This window comes from Larimichthys crocea, unplaced genomic scaffold (genome assembly GCF_000972845.2).
Source record: "Larimichthys crocea isolate SSNF unplaced genomic scaffold, L_crocea_2.0 scaffold322, whole genome shotgun sequence".
Lineage (NCBI taxonomy): Eukaryota > Metazoa > Chordata > Actinopteri > Sciaenidae > Larimichthys > Larimichthys crocea.
The window spans coordinates 23949-48621 of NW_020854246.1; the positions used below are offsets into that span (position 1 = coordinate 23949).

The 24673-nt window shown below is 44.4% G+C and overlaps 4 protein-coding genes across 9 annotated transcripts in view; 3 read left to right on the forward strand and 1 right to left on the reverse strand.

The window, feature by feature from the left end:
- brf1b (BRF1 general transcription factor IIIB subunit b) lies at positions 1-23877 on the reverse strand. Of its 4 annotated transcripts, XM_027276200.1 has the most exons (21): positions 23586-23652; positions 23441-23545; positions 22359-22564; positions 11682-11762; positions 11437-11610; positions 11316-11347; positions 11108-11180; positions 6722-6871; positions 6224-6317; positions 4789-4915; positions 4651-4690; positions 4185-4280; positions 3787-4092; positions 3640-3701; positions 3418-3480; positions 3202-3283; positions 2909-2961; positions 2490-2779; positions 944-992; positions 573-756; positions 1-435 (listed from the first exon to the last, which is right to left on the reverse strand). In XM_027276200.1, exons 3-21 carry the CDS (start codon positions 22540-22542, stop codon positions 404-406), a joined length of 2172 nt encoding a protein of 723 aa, XP_027132001.1. In that variant the 5' UTR covers positions 22543-22564; positions 23441-23545; positions 23586-23652; the 3' UTR covers positions 1-403. The 4 variants fall into 4 exon arrangements, with proteins under 4 accessions (XP_027132001.1, XP_027131997.1, XP_027131999.1 ...); XM_027276196.1 differs by having other exon boundaries at positions 3802-4092; positions 23441-23877; XM_027276198.1 differs by lacking the exon at positions 3418-3480 and having other exon boundaries at positions 3802-4092; positions 23441-23875.
- LOC104934441 (BTB/POZ domain-containing protein 6-B) lies at positions 7406-10535 on the forward strand. 2 transcript variants are annotated; one of them, XM_027276201.1, is made up of 6 exons: positions 7406-7570; positions 7798-7900; positions 8232-8499; positions 8795-8885; positions 9052-9170; positions 9364-10535. In XM_027276201.1, the coding sequence occupies exons 3-6, from the start codon at positions 8297-8299 to the stop codon at positions 10394-10396; spliced, it is 1446 nt and encodes a 481-aa protein (XP_027132002.1). In that variant the 5' UTR covers positions 7406-7570; positions 7798-7900; positions 8232-8296; the 3' UTR covers positions 10397-10535. The 2 variants fall into 2 exon arrangements, with proteins under 2 accessions (XP_027132002.1, XP_010748408.2); XM_010750106.3 differs by lacking the exon at positions 7798-7900 and having other exon boundaries at positions 7407-7570.
- On the forward strand, positions 11912-22167 carry LOC104934442 (uncharacterized). 2 transcript variants are annotated; one of them, XM_027276183.1, is made up of 20 exons: positions 11912-12042; positions 12122-12177; positions 12287-12376; positions 12494-12621; positions 12729-12869; positions 12990-13067; positions 13639-13809; positions 14483-14579; positions 14668-14891; positions 15045-15210; positions 15522-15727; positions 18127-18244; positions 18333-18541; positions 18851-18968; positions 19059-19228; positions 19295-19392; positions 19481-19596; positions 19668-21098; positions 21352-21691; positions 22040-22167. In XM_027276183.1, exons 1-20 carry the CDS (start codon positions 12017-12019, stop codon positions 22050-22052), a joined length of 3996 nt encoding a protein of 1331 aa, XP_027131984.1. In that variant the 5' UTR covers positions 11912-12016; the 3' UTR covers positions 22053-22167. The 2 variants fall into 2 exon arrangements, with proteins under 2 accessions (XP_027131984.1, XP_027131985.1); XM_027276184.1 differs by having other exon boundaries at positions 19671-21098.
- Positions 23878-24016: 139 nt separating the features above from the next.
- Positions 24017-24673, forward strand: part of xrcc3 (X-ray repair complementing defective repair in Chinese hamster cells 3) — a 12356-nt gene continuing 11699 nt past the window's right edge. The window contains exon 1 of the mRNA XM_027276204.1: positions 24017-24421. Within this exon, the coding sequence (XP_027132005.1) occupies positions 24367-24421 (55 nt within the window). The 5' untranslated portion in view covers positions 24017-24366. The remainder of the gene's footprint in view (positions 24422-24673) is intronic.

The window sequence follows — 24673 nt, forward strand, 5'->3', positions numbered from 1 at the left end:
TTCATGTTTGTGAGAAACGACAGATTTATTTCAGATTCTTGTTTTACTTTATTATCGTTTCACTTCTAATCAAAGTTTAAATGTTCATGTACAACAATCACAAACATAGAAACACACACACATTAAAATATTCAAACTGTTGGAACAGATGATGGAATGTCAAATTATTTACATTCATTTAAAAACATCAAAAAGTTAGTTTTTTTACAAAATGAACAATGTGATTTCATAAAATACCTCTTCATCAATGATCACTGACTGATCACTGATATCAGTTATTGATCTCTGAAACACTGACATGTCTCAGTGGAGCTGCCTCAGTCTGATGGATAGAGTTCTTTCACTGTGATTGATCACTGATGTCGATTATTGACCTCCAAATTATTGATCCGTCAGTCAGGAACTAGAAGACTTCCTCCTCCTCACAGCCGTAATCTGGAACAATCATACTTCTGTTTAGGACTACAAACTTTTTTTATACTTCCTTGGTTACCTCCTCCATCAACCCCTTCATCACCTCCACTCCTTGTGTTATTTTATTCTGAGTTTTCGGAATAAAAGCCTGGACTGACCTCCTACGAGCTGCAGAGCGCTAACACACTCCTCCTCCACTTCGTCTTCCTCTTCTTCCTCCTCCTCCAGGACAGTGGGTGGAGCAGCAGGGGTAGGGTTCGTGTATGGTTCAGGGTCAGGGGTCCCTTCAGCTGCAGCCTCTTCAGTTGTTGTATCTGTTGTCATGGTGACACAGTTTTCTGTCTGAGAGGTGAAAACACAAAGTTGAAAATGTATGTATATATTTTATGTATGTGCAGTATATATACACACACACACACAATATGTACAGTATATATATGCAGTATGTACAATATATATCTACAGTATGTATGTACAGTATATATGTACAGTATGTTGGGAGCAGGTGGAGTCAGGTGTGGTCGCTCACCTGGTTGGATGTTTTCTTCTTTGATGTGGAGGATATCAGGAGGCGGACCCTGGAACAACATTTAATAATTATTTAACTATTGATGATTTTTCTCCATGAATTAATTGATTAAGTGGTGCTTTGATACTGGACTTCTGTGCTAGTCATGGTTTGGTCGTAACAAACACCTTGTTCCAGCATAAGGGTGTTTATGAGTGAAACCTGAAGGCCACGGTTGGATGACCAACTTCATGGTCGTGTCATCCGATCTCATATGGTCTCGTATGTCTCAGACACTCAGGTGAAGAGAGGAGCAGAACTGTCAACTGATCACCACCTGGTGGTGCAGTGGATCAGATGTCAGGGGAGGATGCTGGACAGACCTGGTAAACCAAAACATGATGGTGAACTGGGAACTTTGGGAGCCTCTTTCCAGCTCACACCGCTGGAAGAGTTGGGGACATGGATTTGAAGTGGGCCAAGTTCAGAGCCTCTATTGTAGAGGTGGCTGGTAGGAGTAGGGGTCAGGTCATCCATCCCTGTCGTGGTGGCATCCCTCATGGCGTGGCTCCAACGTTGTTTTGGTCCATCCTGCACACAACTTCAAACCCTATGGGAGCGTTTCAGAAGCATTTAGCTAGCCAGATTTTGTTTACTTGCTCGGATTTGGTCATTTTCCTGTTTTATGTGCTTCTACGTGTGGAAATATGCTACGTAGTTCAGTTGTTTCTCTTTTGTCTGTTTTACGACCGGCAGTTTGCACAGGGTATTTTATTTTGAAAATCCACTGGATTCTCTATGCTGTTTCTGTGTCTGACTTCTGCCCGCTCAAGATGCTCTGTGTAAATTGATGCAGGGTGCTTGTGGCGTCCGTCAAAAATAGAACAGCCACATATTTCACGCAGAGATAAATGGAGGCCCGCTTCTGGGGCGCTTCTGAACCGACCATGGCAGAGCCGGTGGGGTTTAAAACATTGACTAAGACAGCCACGTATCATTGCAGCGGCCGCAGCACACATGCAATGCTGCGTGTCCGCATCCGATGGAATTTGGGGGTAAGAATCCACTGCTGGATACAAAACCCAGGTAGGAGGAGTTCAGGGAGACCATGAAGAAGGACTTCCAATCAAACTCAAGGATGTTCTATTGAACTGACAACTCAGGAAGGGAAGCGTAGATGACAGTCAGCACCTGGCCATGCTTCTCTGCTGGAAAATGCTGGAGCTGGGATGTGTTTCTTGTATGATCTGGAATGCCCTGCTAGACCATGCCCTTACCCAACACTACCAGTCCCAACACCACCGACCACAACCATACCGGGCACGACCCGACCCAACCTGCCCCAACCGGACCTGACCCAACCAGATAACGGGACTGAAATTTAATGAAACTGAAACTAATTTCAATTGATTAATTTGGAATCAAAATGGTGACACCTCGAATCCATCACTTATGAGTTCAGCTTCCCGTCTAAATATGGTTTAGATGAATATTATGTTTCATTGTTCAATATGTAGATAATATATAGATTATGATTGCTGTATAGATTTTTGATGAGGGATGTTACCTCTTCCCCATCATGCTGGCATTAGCAGCAAGGTCTCTGTTAGCGTTGCTAGCCTTCTTGCGACGCCGACGGTTGACTCGTTTCCGTGTAGTGGCGTTGATGTCAGGGGGGTCTGAGGATGCTCTGCTGGGACTGCTGCCACCACCACTTCCTGTCCCTCTGCTGTTCAGGTCTCTAAGGACGTCGTAGTTAATCTTACTGGAGATCTTCTTCTTCTCCAACATCCTCTCAATCGCCTCGCCTGCCGTCGATGCCTCCATCTGCTCCTTCTTCTTCCTCGACTTCTTTGGCTGGAACCAGAAGGTGGTGAGAGTCTTCATTAGATAAGTGACCGTAGAAAGATGACATCTTTATTGGTAGGCCCAGAACAGTCCCTGGACTCCAACCTGGGAAACCCTGTTCTTCACAAAGACACTCACCTTTTCTTTATACGTCCCCTGTTCTTTCTCTTTCTTTATCCTCTCTTCTTTCTCTGTAAACCAGTCAACACAAGTCAATAATCATTCAATCAGCACATGTCAATCAATCAATCCATATGTCAATAATAAATCAATCAACACAAAGAGTCAGTAATCAATCAACAGAAACAGTCAATGAATAACATGTTTGGGGATATTGGTTAATGGATTTGAGCTACTTTAAATCATGATATACAGCAACATTGAAAACCTAATACAAACACTGATTGATTGATGATGAAGCTTTTTCTAACCTTTCTGTTCTTTGAGATAATCTGCGTTCTGTTTCATCCACAGCTCCGTCTTCATCTGGACCTCCCTCTCATTCAGGATGTACTGAAGCGAGGGGACAAGGAGAGATATTTAATCTCCGGGCCATATCATATTATGGAATAAATGTGCACTGCTACGCTGACGATACTCTCCTGGACTGTATTGTTGACTGACCCTGGACTGTATTGTTGACTGACCTTGGACTGTATTTTTGACTGACCCTGGACTGTATTAATGACTGACCCTGGACTGTATTGATCCTAGAACCCCCAGATTGTGCAGCAGTGAAAACAAACATAAGAATGCAGTAAAACAGATTGAAAAGTCAAACTCCGGTCTTGACTTGAGCAAATAAATTTGTGTTTTGCCTTTGTGGGGCAGAATGGATCCACGCACCAGTGACTGATGAATAAAATCACCTTATCAATCTCCTGATCATCTATGCCATCCAAATCCAGCTCTCCACCCTCCAACTGCTCATCTGTAAACACACCAAAAACAAAAGCAGACCATCAGAATATACATCACCTGTAAGCCATCTGTCAGATTTGTATTTCCGTTCTTACCGTCTGGTTTCTCACCCGTCTCTGACTCTTCAAAGGTCTGTTGGAGGCCCAAGCTGGCAGCGCTTGGTAGCTTTCCCAGGATGGCTGCTAAAGGGGCTGCCTGACGCTGAGTTTCCACCCCCTCCATATCTGGCCCTGCCTCCTGCTCTCTGTCATCTGTCTTTTTGCCCCGCCCTTCCTCCTCCTGAATCACCTGGCACAGAAAATCTTGAGTCAGGTGTTGGGCAGCGGCTTGGAGCTCGTCTTCTTCAACCTCCGGCTCCTCAGGGTCAGAGGTTGTGGACAAGACCTCTGCATCCTCAGGGTCTGATAACCAAAAATTTTTGTTTTTAAATATTTTTGTTTCTCTGGAAGTGTTTAGATAGACTCAGAAAGACTGACTTAGGATCAGTACAGACCGATTTCTTTGGCGTAAGCCGCGTAGATTCCTCTCAGTTTGGGTCGGCTCTTTTCCAGCTCGGTCTCAATCTCATCTTTGTAGCAGCTGATCTCTCCTAACAGGACAAGATAAAGGGGATGAGTACTGTAAAATCGAAATAATTCCTTTAATATCCTTTACACAGTCCTAAACAGTGTCCTAAACAAATTCCCTTTGTGTCCTCTACATTGTCCTAAACAAGTCCCTGTGTCCTTTGAAGTGTCCTAAACTATTCTCCCTGTGTCCTTTACAGGTCCTATACAGTGTCCTAGATGGTGAGCACACTCTTCCACTTCGCCCTCTGAAGTGGTCTAAATGATCTCTCCTCTGAAGTTGTATCTTCCTCTAAATTGTATCTTAAGCGCCCACTGAAGTGGTCTTTATTGTCCCTTTAGTGCCCTCTAAAGTGATCTAAATGATCCCTTCTTTGAAGCATCCTAACTGACCTTCGACATCATCCAGCTTTCTGGCCAGCTCCTGTTCCAGCTGCAGAAGAAGAGGACAATAAAGATGATTGGTTTGGTCATTGATCATTGGTGAATGTTGTCATCTGTGACCAGCCAATCAGAGATAGACGGATCTACCTGCTGCATCTTGGCTTTGTGCTGTGCTGCAATGAAGGAGGGTGGATCACATTCCTGCTCCAGATCTACTCTCATGAACTCATCGATGGTCAGCTGACTGGTGGGCGTGTCCTCAAACTCTGTTAATCTAAAGGAGAAAGGATACTCTAATCTCATAAAATCAAATGTGATCTACTGTAATCTATAGCAGTCTACTGTGTCCTACCGTAATCTACTGTGACCTATTGTAATCTACTGTGATCTGTAATCTACTGTAATCTAATCTACTATGACCTACTGTAATCTACTGTGATCTCTAATCTACTGTGATCTAATCTACTGTGACCTACTGTAATCTACTGTGATCTGTAATCTACTGTGATCTACTGTTATCTGTAATCTACTGTGATCTAATCTACTGTGACCTACTGTAATCTACTGTGATCTGTAATCTACTGTGATCTAATCTACTGTGACCTACTGTAATCTACTGTGATCTGTAATCTACTGTGATCTAATCTACTGTGACCTACTGTAATCTACTGTGATCTGTAATCTACTGTGATCTACTGTTATCTGTAATCTACTGTGATCTAATCTACTGTGACCTACTGTAATCTACTGTGATCTGTAATCTACTGTGATCTAATCTACTGTGACCTACTGTAATCTACTGTGATCTGTAATCTACTGTGATCTACTGTTATCTGTAATCTACTGTGATCTAATCTACTGTGACCTACTGTAATCTACTGTGATCTGTAATCTACTGTGATCTAATCTACTGTGACCTACTGTAATCTACTGTGATCTAATCTACTGTGACCTACTGTAATCTACTGTGATCTGTAATCTACTGTGATCTAATCTACTGTGACCTACTGTAATCTACTGTGATCTGTAATCTACTGTGATCTACTGTTATCTGTAATCTACTGTGATCTAATCTACTGTGACCTACTGTAATCTACTGTTATCTGTAATCTACTGTGATCTAATCTACTGTGACCTACTGTAATCTACTGTGACCTACTGTAATCTTCTGTTATCTGTAATCTACTGTGATCTAATCTACTGTGACCTACTGTAATCTACTGTGATCTGTAATCTGATGTGATCTACTGTAATCTACTGTGATCTGTAATCTACTATGACCTACTGTAGCTACTGTGACCTACCGTAATCTACTGTGACCTACTGTGATCTGTAATCTACTGTAATCTACTGTGATCTGTAATCTACTGTAATCTAATCTACTGTGACCTACTGTGATCTGTAATCTACTGTAATCTAATCTACTGTAATCTACTGTGATCTGTAATCTACTGTGATCTGTAATCTACTTTGACCTACTGTAATCTACTTAATCTACAGTAATCTACAGTGCCACACTGTGATCTACTATAATCTGTATCTGTATCTATTGAAATCTACTGTGATCTACCAGAGCTCTCACCGCTTCCTCAGAGTCGTTTGGCAAACTTTAACCACACCAATCACATCCTTCACCGTACGACGAAATTTATGCATCCGGGCTGCTACCAGGAGAGCTGAGGAGGAGACAGGAGAGAGAGAAGGAGAAAAGAGGAGGAGAGAGAAGAAGAAAGAGGAGGAGAAAGGAGGGGAGAGGGGACAAGGAAGGAGAGAGAAGGAGAGAGGATGGGACAGGGGAGGAGACAAGGAAGAAGAGAGAAGGAGAGAGGGGAGGAGACAAGGGTGGAGACGGAGAGGAGGAGAGAGGAGGGGAGAGGGGAGGAGACAGTGGAGGGGAGAGGAAAAGAGAGGAAGGGACAGGGGAGGAGACAGAGGAGGAGAAAAGAGGAGACAGGAGGAGACAGGAGGAGCGAGAAGAAGAGAGGAGGAGATGGGAGGAGAGAGGAGGAGAGAAGACAGAATGGTAACTATATGGTGGTTGATGTGAGTTGCTGTCATGGTAACGGCAGCCATGTTCTACCCGCTCCACAAAGTCCGGATGGTCGGCGTCCCGTGTGCATCCAATCCCTCTTCATCCTCTGAACGAGACGAAGAGCCGTCATGGAAACCTCATGAGTCTTCAATCCAAACTCCAACATGTGAGCAAACCGAGGGATGTACAAACAAGGATCTGAGGAGGAGGAGCAGGAGGTGAATGAAGATAATACATATATAAAAACACAATTTATAAATATATAAACATATATATGGTTTATTTTGTTAAATGTATTTGAACATACACATATAAACATATAAGGTTTATTTTGTTACATGTATTTGAACATATATATATAAACATATGGTTTATTTTGTTACATGTATTTGAACATATATATAAACATATATGGTTTATTTTGTTACATGTATTTGAACATATATATAAACATATATGGTTTATTTTGTTACATGTATTTGAACATATATATAAACATATATGGTTTATTTTGTTACATGTATTTGAACATATATATAAACATATATGGTTTATTTTGTTACATGTATTTGAACATATATATAAACATATATGGTTTATTTTGTTACATATATTTGAACATATATGGTTTATTTTGTTACATGTATTTGAACATATATATAAACATATATGGTTTATTTTGTTACATGTATTTGAACATATATATAAACATATATGGTTTATTTTGTTAAATGTACATGGACTTGTCTCGCGCTCTGTCGCCATCTTGTGGAGCAGCTCGGTAAAGGCGGATGTAGCAGCAGAATCTAAAATGGCGTCTGGAGAAACAAACGGGAGCTGGTGTCGGAGTCTATTTACCGTTAACGGCAGAACAAACGGCCACCGGGAGGCTGACAGGTAAGAGCACACACCTACACTCCCGGTCTGTTCGTTTGAATACTCCGGTTCTTTCGGGTTGTTAACGGGACGGCGCTGCGTGTCGGTTTAACGGCAGAAGCTTATGACTACAACAATACACGGTGCCGTTAACGGACCACAAACCGAACACGAAGATGACTGGATGATTACTGATTATTGATAACTGAATCTGCAATGTATTGATCGTATCTATCCGTATTTATAAGCTATCTAACACAGAACAATGTACCACTGGTGTCGTGACCAGAACCAATACCTTACTGCACCCTGAAGCACTGATCCGAACCAGGACCATAGGGACCTCAGCAGGTATGCCAGGCCTGCAGACTGAGGCTGATCTTTAGCACGTGTAAATCAAAACAGTTTTAACAGGTGAGCCGCTGTTGATAGTAAACAACAGCAGAAAGCTAAACATGATGGACTGACACCTGATCATCTCGAGTCAATGACACACCTACCTACCTACCTACATAATCTGTAATAATCTGGATTAGAATCAGATTAACACATGACTGATGTGCTGGTTTTTAATCTACAATAATCTGGATTACAATCAGATTAATACATGACAGTCTGATGTGCTGGTTTTTAATCTGCAATAATTTGGATTAGTATCAGATTAACATGTGACTGTTGACAGGAAGCAGTCATCATGCTGTGAGGTTGTGACCTCACTGGCTCTGTGACCTGGAGGAGGAGGACAAGATGGCGGCTGAACTTTTTCCCACCAGTCTCCCTCATGGTAACGAGGTGGAGGTGAAGAAGAGTTTCATCCAGCCGAGCGAACCAGAGCCACCGGCCAGTAACCACGTCAACGACAGTGGCGACAGCGTTCAACACATTGTCAACAACAACGACAGAGAGGAGAGAGACGGCTGGCAGGACGCACAGCCCACGCTCAGAGAGAGGTCAATACAACACTGCTGATTGGACAGCAGGAACACAACACTCTGCTCTGATTGGACAGCAGGAACACAACACTCTGCTCTGATTCTACAGCAAGAGCACACTAATTAAATAATAATTAAATTCAGTGAAATATCACTGATTTTATGTTTTATACACATTTAATTAATTATTGAACTCCATACTAGATAATTTTATAGATTAGTTCACGTACTGTATGACAACAATATTATTTTTAATGGACTGAGATGTCTGAATTAATGTTTCTGAATATTTAGTTTATGTGTTTTTCTAAAGAAACGCTCTGATGTTCAACAACGAGCAGATGGCGGACGTTCACTTCATCGTTGGCCCTCCAGGAGAAACTCAGAGAGTCCCTGCACATAAGGTCTGCACGAAACCTGGACTCACCTGCACTGACCCTGGACTCACCTGCACTGAACTTAGACTCACCGGCTCTGTCACACTTGTTTGTGCTGCATGTGACATTAGTGTCATATGACAATGATGTGTTCACTCAGTCTTCTGATTGGTTTTCCGTATCTCTGTTGCAGTATGTCCTGGCAGTGGGCAGCTCGGTGTTTGGAGCCATGTTTTATGGAGATCTGGCTGAGGGCCAATCTGAGATCCACATCCCTGATGTGGAGCCGGGTGCTTTCCTCATTCTGTTAAAGTGAGTCCAGTCTGGAGACAAGTTCACGTCCAGTTTATCTTCTGCATGAATAACAACTGAATGACCAGAACCAGTGAAACCAAGGGGGTAGTCTGTGTTTAAATTAGGTCATATGGAGTTCATGTTGTGAATGCATGTTGATCTGGTCTAAGGGCCATGATGTGTCTTAATGTTGCTGTGTGTTCGCTCTTAGGTACATGTACAGTGATGAGATTGAGTTGGAGGCAGACACTGTGCTCGCCACGCTCTACGCTGCGAAGAAGTACATCGTTCCTGCTCTGGCAAAGGCCTGCGTTGCCTTTCTGGAGACGAGCCTGGAGGCGAGGAATGCCTGTGTCCTCCTGTCCCAGAGCCAGCTGTTTGAGGAGCCAGAGCTTACACAGCGGTGCTGGGAGGTGATCGACGCTCAGGCCGAACTCGCTCTGCGATCTGAAGGCTTCTGTGAGATCGACCTGCCTACGCTGGAGATCATCCTGCATAGAGAGTCACTCAACATCCGCGAGGTCCAGATCTTCCACGCAGTACTGAGGTGGGCAGCGGCTGAGTGTCGACGTCAGGGCTTGGCAGTGACCCCCGGAAACCAGCGTGTGGTATTGGGCAAGGCTCTGTACCTGGTCCGGATCCCCTCCATGACGCTACAGGAGTTTGCAGATGGGGCAGCACAGTCTGACGTCCTGACGCTAAAAGAGACTCATGATGTCTTCCTGTGGTTTACTGCCTCCAACAAACCTAGACTGGAGTTCCCCCTTGTGAAGCGGGCTGGCCTGGCGCCGCAGAGGTGCCACCGCTTCCAGTCTTCAGCCTACCGCAGCAACCAATGGCGCTACAGGGGGCGTTGTGACAGCATCCAATTTGCAGTGGACCGGCGGATCTTCATGGCTGGACTTGGTCTGTATGGGTCGAGTGGCGGGAAGGCCGAGTACACTGTGAAGATCGAACTGAAGAGGCAGGGGACTGTTTTGGCACAGAACCTCACCAAGTTTCTGTCAGACGGATCAAGCAGCACCTTCCCGGTGTGGTTTGAACACCCGGTCCAGGTCGAACAGGACACCTTCTACACAGTGAGCGCCGTCCTGGATGGGAACGAGCTAAGTTACTTTGGTCAGGAAGGGATGACAGAGGTGCAGTGTGGAAAAGTGACCTTCCAGTTCCAGTGTTCATCGGACAGTACCAACGGCACTGGTGTGCAGGGGGGGCAGATCCCTGAACTGGTCTTCTATTGCTGAACCAGAACCTGACAAACTACAAGTTACAGATACTCTGACAGGCGGACTGCTGCAGTCAGCTTGATGTAATAGAACTACAAGCTGATTGGTTTATCAGGGCTTCATTCGGGAAATAAAGTTGAAGTGAAACAACAAAAAATGTGTTGCTGCTTCTTTCAGGTAGAAGGGGGGCAGGGCAGTCTAGAGGTCTACTGGTTAAAGACCATACAGTGTGAAGCGTCCGAGTCAGTTTAATCTCTCAATCTGCTTGTCTGTTTTTTTTATCACATCAGTCTTTAAATTTATGGAGTCATTTTAATGGAGTCATTTCATTTGACTTCAGTGGGGGTCCTCTTTTTCATGCTCTGATGTTGTAGAGACACATTGAACTGTATGGTTATATGCAAGTGTGGACCTGTAGAGGTTTTTACCTGCACAGAAAATGATCAAATGGACCAGAACCACATTGATAATATCAGATCACCTCTCTGAAGTCTGACCACAAGATGTAAAGAACTGGGATGTGCTGTGTGCGGAGCACAAACTGGACCAGAACCGGACTTAAGAAAGGGATTGACTAATAAAGCCTTTGAAATATTATTAAAGTATGTTCATATTGACATCAGCATCTCATTAATGTTAATATATTCATTATGACATCATTGTTCATATATTAATATTGCGGCTCATGGTGCACCTAATCAAGTTGTGGGGTAAACTAAAGATCCTCACCAATGGCGGGGGCGTTGATGCAGAGCTCACGAGCCAACAACAGGAAGGTTTTTCCCAGAATGTATACGTTCACCTGCACACCAGAAAAGATAAGTTAGAACAGAACAGAAGGTCCACAGAGAGTTCACAGAGAGTCTACTGAGGGTCAACAGGGGTTCTACTGAGGTGCTGAGGGAGCAGGTCTCTGCTGGTCTCAGGTCAGCCGTACCTGCAGCAGGTCACTCAGGTCCAGCAACATGTCTGAAACACAGTTCAGGAAAACAGCATGATAAACATTAGGCAACACATACACACAGAAGGTCAGCATGTGTGGCTGGTTGCTAGGATACGTGGCGTCCCCTCAGTGCGACACACCAGGTAGAGGCAGGCGGCAATGACATGCTCCGTCTTGCGTCCTCGTGTCAGGTGTTTACTGACGACCATCTTGAAGAAGTTAAAGGCTGTGTCCAAACAGTGCTGGTTCAGCTGCAGCTGACTGCCCAGCTGCTGGATCTGACGCTTACCTGGAGACACAAAAGGTTAAATCCGATGCTCAGCTGATATGGGATCAGGTTTATGAAGAAAAACCACTCACCTCCCTGTAGGGTCTGGGCCCGGGACTCTTTCCCAACACTGGTGTGAAAACCAGAACCAAGAAGAGGAGCTTTAACTGGACCTACAGATACAGAGAGAGCGACAGTAACATATATTTAATATATTAACTTACATTGACACGTTATATTATGGTACTGTCTGATAAGTTATATAAACTTTTCCTTCAGTGAGCAGTGTGGACTACCTGTAATCAGAATCAATCAGCCTCAGCTTTGACTGGCTACACTGTTAGCATGACAGCCAGGTGATTAGTTCACCTGGCTGCAGAGGGGAAGCTTTTCCTCCACAAGGACAGAAGATTTTTCCAGCTTCAACATGAAAACTGCTGCTTTCATCATCGGGTGAGTACAAGGAATCTCACCTGAACAGGTAAAAAAACATCTCACCTGAGCAGGTGACAAAACTTCTTTCTTTTTCTAGAATCGCCTTTATCTGGTGCAAGTTCACAGAAAAAACAACTGAAGCAAAATTAGAAGGTAAACTAGCTTTACTGGTGAATCTATGGGGACTTTACTGGTGAATTTACAGGGTTTTTACTTGCAGCAGAGTTTCTGTGATCTTTTCTCAGATTTCCTGTTTTGTCAGATTTTGCTGAAGCTGTTCAGTCGGAGTGTCGGGATCGTTACCTGTGGATCCACGTGGCCTCGGAAGAGATGCCTCACTTTGAGGCTCTAGGTCAGCTCTTAATGTTCATTAAATACATACCAACACTTTTGTAATCCTGAACTACCTGTGCAACTGTCTACTTGTGTGGCACTGATGGCAAGGCTCACTCTGTCCATCCTGATGTAGATGGAAATGGTGTCCACTCCATCAGCAAGCAGATTGCCTCACGCTGTGGTTACACCATCAGTAACTTCAAGATGGACGGCTTCACTACCTTCAGAGCCTCATACTATTCCTGCTTCACCCACAATCAGGTAACTCCTCTACTTGATATCCCTGATCTACCTCCAAGTAGCTCTACTTGTGGTTATGACAGGAGTCCAGACTGGCTGTAGATCTGATGCGGTTTTGTGTTTTACAGAATGACGAGGTGTTCACTTTCAGATTTAACGTGATAGTCAGTGATGGTGGTGGTGGGTGGATCAGCCAGCCGGTTTCTGAAGTCTGTTCTGGTCTGATCTGGACTCACAGGGAGATCATCTGTGAGGAGGACTACATGGAGGTCAGAGCAACTACTGGGAGTTTCGTATTACATGAAGTCTTGAAATTTGTGTCTAAACTACCTAAAAGCTAATAGAAGTGTCTTGAGGTGATTTTTAAGTTCAGTTTCAATGTCAACCAGGTGAACGTGAACAGAGAGACTTCATGTGGCAGCCAGCAGGGGGAGAGTGGACTGATGTGGCAGGCTGCCCTCTCTCAGGTAGTACCAAGGCCCATATAATGTTTTCTCAATAAAATATTAACTCTGTCCAAATCTGTAGTCTCTTGGGGTGGCTGTGGCTCAGAGGTAGAGTGGGTCGTCCACTAATCAGATGATCAGCGGTTTGATCCCCGGCCTCTACAGTCTGCATGTGTCCTTGGACAAGATACTGAACCCCAAATTGCTCCCGAAGGCTGCGCCATTTTTGGTTCCCCATAATCTGATCACTTAATTGGAGAATTTTTGTTGTCTTGTAAAAGTAGTCTGCTCAAGCTCATCCAAGAACTTTTTAGGAGTGTTTTTAGAGTACTTGCTGCTGACCTTCAGGGCTCTGCACATTCAGGCTCAGAAATAGGATGATGAAATGCCCCTTATGAGCCACATGGCAGAGAGATGCTGGTTGTTTAACCACTTCCTCGGCTGGTGATTGGGTACTTCTTGCATCTCAGGCTAGTCAATTCTGTGCTATTGGGAAAATCCTTTTCATATGATGAACAAAACAACACCCATGTTGTTCTTTTTAATGCTGTTGTGTTTTTTTTGGCCTTTGTGTTTGGTTTGTGATGTTCAGGCTCAGAGGATGGCCAGTTTGGTCTGGCAGCTGATGATCCTACAGCGTGATGGACAGGTTTCCTCCTTGTCCGTCAGTGAAGCACAGAGGCAGGGCTTCAGCTTGACCACCACCGCCCAGCGGGTGGTGCTTCGATCTCAGTACAAACAACTGTACACAGAGTTGACAATGGTGGGTACCTATGTAGGCAGACTTCCTTGCTGCAGTATAAAACAAATCATTTTAAAAATTTGATTTCAGGAAACCTTTTCAGGTCTCTTCTGCTTATTGAAGTTCCATCATGTTCAGAAAAGTTTCCTTTTACTGGCTCTATGATGAGTTTACTTAATGTGGCTGAATCCAAATGTCCAGCTGGACTGGCAGATTGACTTGAGATATAATGTACTTACTATGATGTGTTCACTGTCTTCTTGTCACGTCATGCTAGACCAGGCATGGGCAAACTGTTCCACAAAGGGCCGGTGTGGCTGCAGGTTTTTGTTCCAACCAACCAAGAGCACAAAGTTTGACCAATCAACTCTCTGAAGACTGAGATCAGTTGATTAAATGAGTCAAGTCTGATGTGTTGCTGTTTGGTTGGAAGGAAAACCTGCAGCCACACCGGCCCTTTGTGGAACAGTTTGCCCATGCCTGTGCTAGACGGTGAAGAATTAAGATACCTCTGTTTAATGGAGATGAATTGAACAGTTTGACCATTTAACACATTTTTTTTCTGAGGATTGTGAACTAACAGACACATTCAGGTCAGACTCATGCAGGTCTACACAAAGTCCACGTGCTGCCATTTGTGGAGGTGGTCTGCAGGTTCAGGTAAGACTAAACAATAATCTTTATTTATCATCAGGTGGATGGAGTCCCAATGGAGGTCCTCCAGGCTTCTCTGTTCTTTAAGCAGAAGCTGATGGTGGTGATGATTGACATGTCCATTGCCTGTCCAGTCAGTGAGTTCCTCCACACAAACACAACTAAACAGGAAGTTGGTTTCATGGGTAAATGGTGCAGACAGTAATTCCGTTGATCCTCCCTCAGATTCAGGTTCTTTTGATGGCACTGTGTTGCTCTGGGATGTCCCCTGGGCTGTGACCCCTCTAGTCGGAGAGGGAGCTACATTTAAAAGTCGAAACCTCAGTCTGGGGGTGGGGGGGGTCCTGCTGGATGAATCCACTCTTGCTGTCAGAGGATTCAGTCTAGTCCAACAAGGATCTCTGAACCAGATCGGGATTCCTTTCGGAGCAGAGGGCGGCTACAGGAAGGTACAGTCGGTCCTGTCTAAACTTCAGACAGTGACCAGGTTTTCACGAGCAACAAATGCATGCAAAACTATTGTAATCATTGTCACGCTACATGAGGAGATCACGACCGAGAGTAGATTCTGCATCTGATTGTCAGCTTCTTCTTCTCTGCAGAGTTTGGTGTTGAACAACATGTACAAGGAGATGTACGTGATATGTCTACTGTACGAACAAGTCTTCTCTCTGCTGTATGAAGATGGCAGCAGCCTCGATACAAGACATCGAATGTTTAAGGTGCTCGACACACCGCTGCTCTGCCGCCCACCATTCAGCCTCGACAGTAAGTCCACAGAGTTCAAACTCTCCCTACTTTCACACCTGACCAATCACTGTGTAATATGGTCATGTTAGACTGGCGGTTTGAGAGGCGGTTCATGTTAACACACACATCCAAAGAAAACAGACGCCTGTTTGCTTTCCAAGAGCAAGTAGAGCTGAAACAGGTGAGCAGTGGATCTGCAATGTGTCTGTTTTCAATGTAACACTTTAACATCCCAAAGAGAGTGAATATTGGATATTTCATGGTTGAATCAAGATGTCCTCCGTTGTCATATTTCAGTTTTGTGTCTGGACTTCTGTTTGTTCCTGTAGAAACCATGAGTGATGAACAGGTGTTCCGTGTATACCTGGGAAACATTCCTGTTGACGTCCTATTAGAGGAAGTCTGGATCAACGGGAAGCAGCTGATGTCAGAGAGTGCTGAATGGGACTCGAGCGTCAGTCCTGTTGTTCACATCAATGGCAGCCGAGGCTATGAGCTCCAGCTGCCTTTTGAGGACACTATTGTCCATTGGATGGTAAGGGTTCCACCCAGGACGTGTATCACCTCCCTGACCTGCTAGGTGGTGGTGACTGTTTATGGTACTCGTCTGTGAGGTCTCACACTGAAATGCATCTCTGCAAACACGTTGTCCCATTGTTTTTTCATCACGTGTTTCTACCAGTCTTTAGATGCACATGAAAGTTGGAGTATTCTCTTTTCAGGACAAGGTGCATAATCGCACAGTTCAACATCACTGTTGGCTTAGGCAGCTATTTTACCACTTCCTTCCTGTTTTTAATGGCAGTGTGATCAGAACGGTGGGATAATGCAGACAGGAGGTTGGAAGCGCTTTCAGACACAACTCATTAGACGATCGCAGATGTATACAATTGTATCAAAACATGTACAAAGAGTTAAGTATACATTTTTTTTTCTTTTTTAGAATAATAACAAAAAGAAAGTGGTTATTAAAGTATTGTTGCATACCTGAACAACTTATACAAAACTAGAACAGCCACAATGAAAATAAATAAAAAATGGAAAAGAATATAGACAAAACAACCAAACAAAAAAAACAGTCAGGTAATAGTAAGTAAGTGCAATTGATGTAGCAACTGACATACCAAGTCAGAGCAGCGGCATATAACCCTCATCACAACAGAAATAACATTTCTATCTCTCTTAGCTGCTTCAGTCATGTCAGTCTGGAGTGAGTGGAAGATCTGTCCTCTTAACGAATTGAAAGAATGGGCCCCATAATTTCCCAAATTTACTGGAGCAGCCAGTTAAAGAGTCTAATTATATCCATCTTAAGAAAATAAAAGGTGTCTCTAATCCAACGGGTGTGACAGGGAGGTATCGTTGATTTCCAATTAATTGCAATTAATCTTCTGGGTAGCAAAAGCAAGTACATTCTTTTTGGACTTAGTGAGTGAAGGGGGCAATCCCAAATAGTGCACTGAGCATCTGGTTTTATTTTTTTCCCAACTACCTCTAACAAGGTATTAAAAAATCTCAGTCCAATAATTAGAGATGGACAATGCCAGAACATGTGTATATAAGGTTTGCAGGAGATTGCTGACACCTGTCACAAGTTGGAATTACACTATCATAAATCTTAGCCAGTCGAGCCTTAGTGTAAAAGGGTATGGTGTACAACTTTACACTGAATAAGACTGTCTTGCACAAATAGACTTCCTCTGCTTTCGCCACCCCAAGGTCCTCCTCCCAGAGTGACTTTATTAAGCATAGGGGCTCTAAATGTAAAATATTAATTTGATTAGCGATATACAAGATGGAGCCTTTTAAGAGTGGAGATTGATGTCAGGAAACCATCCAAAGCTGAGTCAGAGGAAAGCTAGGAAATGTGTCAAACAAAACTGCAGACACGTGTCTGTCTGTCGCTTAGAAAGTGAGAATTTATCTGAAAGTTGCTAGACACAGCAAAAGAAAAGAAGCAAAAGACATTATCGATACACAGGTCTTTTACAGTTATGAATACCAAAGTTCACCCACCTTAAGAAAACACTGTCTATGAGGGAACGAGGAAAAGCATGGTTAGCTGCTAATGGTGCATAAATAGAGAATGTCTGTAGGCAGAAGTGGTGCTTAAACTGGACCCAGATCTTAAGTGAGGTCTTAACAATCACATTCTTGGTGTAGGGAAAAGTGGAGGAGTGGATAGGGGAGTGCATTAAGGCTTTCAAGGTCACTGGTTTTGCTGAATTTGCCTCGATACCTGTTAATCATATTTGATCACCTGGTTTCGCTCTCAGGTGTCCTCCACTGGTGCCTGAGGCTCTTTGACAGCAATGCATCTGTCTGATGGGCCCATTACAACAGTTTGACCAATCATGAACAACACTGCCACAACCACTCAAAGTACCTGAACTTGTACATTTTTGTGTTTCCATTGTCAAAAATTCTGGATGGTACAAACAGAACCACTGATCCGTCTTTCCGTTTGGTACAACATTGAACTGGGACGTGGAGCACTGTTGTTTCTACACTTTTCCTCAAGCAAAGCTGTACTTTGTTAAAAACAACCTTGTCCAATGTGAGCATAGCGAGGAGACCGCAAACAGAGGATATGATTAGTAGTAAGTTGTAAATTAGAAAATGTATTACAGTGTACCAGTGTTTTTAAATACTGCATCTTCACAAGACCAAGAAAAGTCTGTTTTCAACTACTGGAACAGTGAAGCTCCAGTAACAGCTCCACCTACCTGAGTACTTCAACTGATTCAGGGTTTAAGTACTCATATAGGAATTTTTGTAACCCTGGCTTTAGTATCACCTGAGCAGAGAAACCAGGAACTCAGAGCGAGAACCACAGACTGATGATACAGTTTGTCCTCCACTGTTTTCAGAATGTGACGTGGCAGAAAGCCATTACAAAGTAAAACTTTAAAAATCTTTTCTATTTCCCAACAGCACCTGGGTCAAGGCGTGGTGCAGTATTCCATAGATATTAACTTCACTTTAAGCATCATGCCTCAGAGAGACTCCTACTACCACCACACATTCATCACAGCACAAGTATTCAATGCATGTAAGTGCCTCTCCTCTTCATTGGGCTGCAGTAACCACATGTGACTGAAGCCCATCAGTGTTAAAAATGCAGGTGTTCTCCTTCAAAGTCCCTCCAGAGATCACGGCCCAATGTTCAGACGGGGGAATCATTTTCAGCGTGGTCAGAACGCCTCGAGGCGAGAGTCTCTGGGAGGTCGGCATTGACCATGAGCCCCTAACATCACAGCTCGCGACTCAACGAGGGTACCGCTTCCACACCAACAAACTCAGAACCACTCTGGAAGTCCCTGTGTTCTCAGTTGGATACAACTATGAAGTAAGTCCACGATGCATGGGGGTCAACTCAACAGGTTTTTACCAGTTCACTGCTGATTTTCCACTGAGCAGAGGGAGACATTTTTACTGTATCTTCAACATCTTCAGTTGCAAACTTTACATAGATCTGCAGGTGTTTCAGCAGTCTTAATCTAACCACAACCATAGCGCCTTTCTCTTTCAGTGTGTTAAACATTTTACACATTAGCCTAATCACAATATAAACTGATCAACAACCAAAATATGTTTAGACCACTGGAAGAAAAATAATTTTAATCTGAGTTGTTTTTTTTGTTTTGGTATTTTTCAGGGCATAAACCTGTCAAACTTTTATGGAACATTTAAACTTCTTCTGAGAAACTCCAAAACTTTGGAAGTCCAGACGTCCACCTCCAAACGCTGCCTTTTCAAAACACAGGACATGATCGGTAATCAGCCCCAATTCTCATTTTTCAGTTTGTACATTCTCAATTCCTTTTCTTGCCTCCTTATCTTGTGTCATCTCTTTGTGGTGTCAGTCTGTTCTGCAGATGGGAGCATGACAGTGGTGTCAACTCTGACCTCCACTTGGCCTATGGTACAGCCTGAAAGAACCACTCTGCTGGATCAAACCTGTAGACCCAATCAGACAGATGGATCTAGAGTCCTCTTTGAGTTCAAGCTGGACTTCTGTGGGACCAGAGCCATGGTACGAATCAGAAATACTGAATACAAAAAGTAAATGGAAAGTTTTCTAATGCAGGATGCTGAACAGGTTGGGGAATCATACGTGGTTTATGAGAACGAGATCGTCCATCACAGACAGATGATCGCAGACGGACCAAACTTCATCTCCAGAGAATCTCAGTTCAAGTAAGAAAAACTCCTATGAATGGACACTTAGAGGACTTAGGACCTGAGATAAAGACTACTGACGACAATGGGTATGATTCTTGAACAGGTTGACGGTGAGGTGCTTCTATCCACTTAATGGAGTCAACAGACTGTCTGTAGACAGGATCTTCAGATCAGAGAGTCCTGGATTTGGTTCAATCAAAGTCTTCGAGAGCATTGAAGGTAACAGTTGGAATTAATAAATATGCAAATTAAGTTTGGTTTGAAATTTTAAAATGTTTCTTCTTCTCCAGCAGATTCAGCAAATAAACTCCCTGCCCAGGAGTGTTCGCATCAGGTTTCTGGAAATGCTGTAAACACCCCAACTAACCAGGTCCACCAAGCCCTGGCAGCAGGGGGAGTCCTGCCTCACTCTGGTGTCAGGCCTCAGCCCAAACCTGGACCCAGTCATTTCATCACAGTGCCAGCAGGACACAACAATCTGTTGTACTCTTCCCATAACCTACAGCCTTCCCGAAACTTTAATCTCTCTCCTCCTCTTCCTGAAGGTCCAACCATTGGTGTCAACCAAGTCCCTTTGCAGGCACATTCTGGTCACTTTGTGACCCAGAAACAGGACCAATATATATTTGGCTCTTCAACTGGTGGCCATCTCCCCAACAATCCTCCCAGATATGACAAATTACCAGACAACAGCGACCAATTGTCAAACCTTGACACGACAAGCTTCAACTCTGTAGATGCGAGAGGACAACATGAAGACAACCTAGCGTTGGGTTCGAGATCTTACAGCAGGATTTCTGATCATCCAGTTGTTGGACAGTTGCAGATACCGACACTTCAGACTCCAGACAGTTTAGGTGATAGTGTTTGGCATTCTGGCCTGACATGGGACCAGCCCACTGTTGGCCAAAATGATATAATTGCACCAAATTGGGACCTACAGAGTCTTAAAGCTGACCTTTCTCCTGGCATGCAAGAACAAACCCAACAACACGGAGCTAATCTGGATTTGAGTCTTCATGGGTCCTCCAGTGGCATCATAGAAATTGAGATACCTGGGCACCAGCTTAAAAGTCAATATGATCCTACTCAATCCTCCTCTCAACCTCACCCAGTCCTTCATCTACCAGCTCAGTATAGCCCAGATCTTTCTGGCAGCAGTGAACTACTACTACCTGAAAAGGCACATGTCCCTGTTAATAACAAACACATCGGCCTCAAAAATATCATCTCTGATTTGTCTGTAGACATGCAGGGGTTTATCAGCACTGAACAAACATCTACTGCATCCAGTCGAGTTGGACAAAACCTGCAGAGACCAGAATCTGTTGAAAGGAGGAACACGGAGACTGTTCAGTCCAGAATGCAGACCATCCGAATAAAACCACCAAGCCAATTTGTTTCTTCTGGACATCAGCTCAACCAGGAACGTTTTGTCCAACAAGCAAACTCTCAAATATCTAATCTCTCCCAATATGCCACTGGTCCAATGGCTGTCGGCAATGATGGCACTCACTGGCTATTCCAACAACCACCTGAACACAGAGGTTCAAACGCAAGACAGGAATATGTGTCTGACAGAACTGGTTTCTCAACACTGAAGCAGAAACAAGGTGCTAAGAGTGAACACCAGCAGAAACTGGTCCAATCAGTGACTGAAACAGGAAACCAAGGAGGACAGGAAACAGAATCTAGCCAGAGAAATGTCCTTCAACCAAAAGGTAGGGATGAGAATCGGTAACCAATCCGATCCAGATTATTGTTTCGCTTCTTGCCTCTACTACAGTTGAAAATTTGAATCTAGATTTAAGATGTTTTTAGCCTGGCTTAGCACAAAGACCGCAGGGACAGCATAGTCTAGCTTCATCAAGAGCGGTACCTTACCACAACTCCAGGGCCAGAGATACACTGTCTGTCCTTTTAAAAACACTGAAGCACCGTGTCAAAACCGTTTTTCTAATTGTCCCCCATCAGGAAGGTCTCTCGTTCGAGTCAGACCTGTTCCTGGTCTCCAAGGAAGACTCAAAACCTGTGACAAACTCAAACTGCAGAATCTCCAGAAGCCCACAACTCAGTCTGAAACCAGAGGAGGAACCAGCAAGATGCCCTTCCCACCACAGAGCATCCTCAGAGACCGTCAGCTGAACAATCCCAACTGTGATGAGGACCACAAGACCACTGCAGAGGGACCTGGGTTTCCTGGATCCCACACAGGTCCTAATGGTGCTGATGATCCAAATTCAGACCTGAACATCCACACCTCATCAGACTGCAGCAGTCATTATGGTGCCAGTGTTCACCAAGGCATCATGAGGTACTTAGAACAGATTGTTACACCTTACACTCCACAAACCAATCAGATGCAGGGACGCCCGCTAGGTAACCTGCCCGTGGCATGATGGATAATCTGCACATTAATGCTGAACCATATATCCAGGTTTTGGGGCAACATTTGCTGCCAAGACGACATGATGTCAGAGCATTACCCAGTTTTTCTGCGGGACAGCTTTTTAGAAAGAGGTCACCTGTTACGGGGTGGGTAAATAAGAGCTGAGCTCTGATTGGCTCCGACAGGATTCACTGAATGTTGATCAATAATATTTTAACTGATCTAAATATTTGAGTCTCAGAAGCTGAAACATGAACATGTCTTTGCTCTCAGGTCTATCAGCTGATGAAGAAATAACCAACCAGCAGATGAAGAAACAAACAACAAACACTCTGATTCAATAAAGTCTGTTTTCATTCAGCTGTCAGACGCTTTGTTCAGACACAAACCACTGATACAGATTAATCAATAGAAAATAATGTATCTCAGTGTTGCATTGTCAAGCTTAGTGTTGGCCCCTTATGGATCACCACTCAGTAAGTGTAAGTGACAGATTTTGGATAGGGCTTATTTTCTGTGTCCTGAAAGACTTGATGAGCGTTTAGTGTTTGAAATAAAGTTTAGCCCAGGTCACATGACGCTGGTGTCTTACCGTCAGCTGAAACAAACTGTCCCACAGCAGATGACACTCCTCCACTCCCCTCCACAAACTGGACCTCAGAGACGATGATGTTGTCCTCAAGAACTGAGCCACAGCTGGTACACACTGCGCTTCCCCGGGCCTGATCTACGTCTATGTCCGACCCCCCACAGGTCCGGCACACCCGGGAGCTCATGGTGGCGGTCAGAGGGGCGGAGCTGTGAAAACATGAAGGCTGTGAGGTCGGGGTGCTAACACACATTATCAGTCAGACTTTAACTGTACAAAATTTTTCACAGCAGAATGTAACACAAGCTTCACATGACAGCCACCATTATACTCCATTATAAACCCCAACTAACCCCATTTACCCTGCTCTGAACCCCAGTGTAATCTGAGTTATAACAGAGTTTATAAGAGTCAATATTCATTAACAACAGCTTCAGGTCAATGATCACTCAGCTGTTCACACACTTTATATAGAATATACAGTACTACAATAAGGTGTTCACACTCTCTAGAATACAGAGTACTATACAGTACTACAATAAGGTGTTCACACTCTCTAGAACACAGAGTACTATACAGTACTACGATAAGGTGTTCACACACTCTAGAATACAGAGTACTATACAGTACTACGATAAGGTGTTCACACTCTTTATATACAATACAGAGTACTATACAGTACTACGATAAGGTGTTCACACACTCTAGAATACAGAGTACTATACAGTACTACAATTAGGTGTTCACACTCTAGAATACAGAGTACTATACAGTACTACGATAAGGTGTTCACACACTCTAGAATACAGAGTACTATACAGTACTACGATAAGGTGTTCACACTCTTTATATAGAATACAGAGTACTATACAGTACTACAATTAGGTGTTCACACTCTCTAGAATACAGAGTACTATACAGTACTACGATAAGGTGTTCACACTCTAGAATACAGAGTACTATACAGTACTATGATAAGGTGTTCACACTCTCTACAATACAGAGTACTACACAGTACTACAATAAGTGAACCTGCTGCCTTCAGACACACAGCAGTGTACAGCTATTCAGCCTGATCCACTCACCGGCAGAACTGGGTCACCCAGAGATCAGCAGAGTCCAGCAGAGACCAGCAGAGTCTAGTCCACAACAACAGAGACCAGCTAAGACCAGCTGAGTCCAGCAGAGACCAGCAGAGTCCAGTCCACAGCAACAGAGTCCAGCTAAGACCAGCAGAGTCCAGTCCACAACAACAGAGTCCAGCTAAGACCAGCAGAGTCCAGCAGAGACCAGCAGAGTCCAGTCCACAACAATAGAGTCCAGTTTGGCGGTTATAGACCGGATGTAGCGGTTCGTGTGTTGGTCTTTGTTTCCATGGTTTCAGGAGCAGTTCACAGTCAGTTGTGATGCACGAGGACTCATTAAATCACTGATTGATCTTTAATCGATCTTTAATCGATCTTTAATCGATCATCAAAAACCGACGTTTGTTTTGGACCGTTTGTTTTTGTCCTGTGGCGCAGTTTAGTGACGTCACTGGTCCGGAGCATGCACGAGGTGGGGGCGTTGATGGCTGGCGGGAAAAAGTAATTGATGATGAAAGTTTATTAATGAACCTGGAGTTTAATAATTTATTCATGTTCCGAATAATGAAGTGCTGTTACATTCAAACCCGGGCCGTCTCCACACGGACACCCCCACACATCACATAAATGGTTCCGTCCAGCGGCGCCTGATGACGTTTCTCATTCCGGCGGGGATTTTCAGTGCGGAGCTACCCGAGCCGAACCGAGCTGAACCAAGCAGAGCCGAACCAAGCAGAGCCGAACCAAGCAGAACCGAGCTGAACCGAACCAAGCCGAGCTGAACCGAACCAAGCAGAGCCGAACCAAGCCGAGCCGAGCTGAACCGAACCAAGCCGAGCCGAACCGAGCAGAGCAGAGCAGAGCCAAACAGGGCTTACCTGCCCTGAGTGAAGCCGTGCCTGGAACAGCAAGACCTCAGCGGGGAGATGGACTGGAAACACCTGGAGATGAGCCCAAAGATCAGAGCCGGGGTGAGGAGAGGTGAGAGCCGGGGTGAGGAGAGGTGAGAGGAGAGAGCCGGGGTGAGGAGAGGGGAGAGCCGGGGTGAGGGGTGAGGAGAGGTGAGAACCGGGGTGAGGAGAGGTGAGAGGAGAGAGCCGGGGTGAGAGCCGGGGTGAGAGCCGGGGTGAGGAGAGGGGAGAGGCGGGGTGAGGAGAGGAGAGAGCCGGGGTGAGGAGAGGGGAGAGCCGGGGGGAGGAGAGGGGAGAGGCGGGGGGGGGTTGGGGGGGGGGC

Coding starts and splice junctions, on each gene's coding strand:
- LOC104934441 (XM_027276201.1), top strand. CDS start 8,297: ATGGCGGCTGAACTTTTTCCCACCAGTCTCCCTCATGGTAACGAGGTG. Junction 8,500..8,794: donor CAGCCCACGCTCAGAGAGAG/GTCAATACAACA, acceptor GTTTTTCTAAAG/AAACGCTCTGATGTTCAACA. Junction 9,171..9,363: donor GCTTTCCTCATTCTGTTAAA/GTGAGTCCAGTC, acceptor GTTCGCTCTTAG/GTACATGTACAGTGATGAGA.
- LOC104934442 (XM_027276183.1), top strand. CDS start 12,017: ATGAAAACTGCTGCTTTCATCATCGG. Junction 14,892..15,044: donor CAGAGGGCGGCTACAGGAAG/GTACAGTCGGTC, acceptor TCTTCTCTGCAG/AGTTTGGTGTTGAACAACAT. Junction 19,393..19,480: donor TCCAGAGAATCTCAGTTCAA/GTAAGAAAAACT, acceptor ATTCTTGAACAG/GTTGACGGTGAGGTGCTTCT.
- brf1b (XM_027276200.1), bottom strand. CDS start 22,542: ATGAGCTCCCGGGTGTGCCGGACCTGTGGGGGGTCGGACATAGACGTA. Junction 4,916..6,223: donor CAAACGACTCTGAGGAAGCG/GTGAGAGCTCTG, acceptor TTTCTCCTTTAG/ATTAACAGAGTTTGAGGACA. Junction 4,281..4,650: donor AAAGCTGGATGATGTCGAAG/GTCAGTTAGGAT, acceptor TTGTCCTGTTAG/GAGAGATCAGCTGCTACAAA.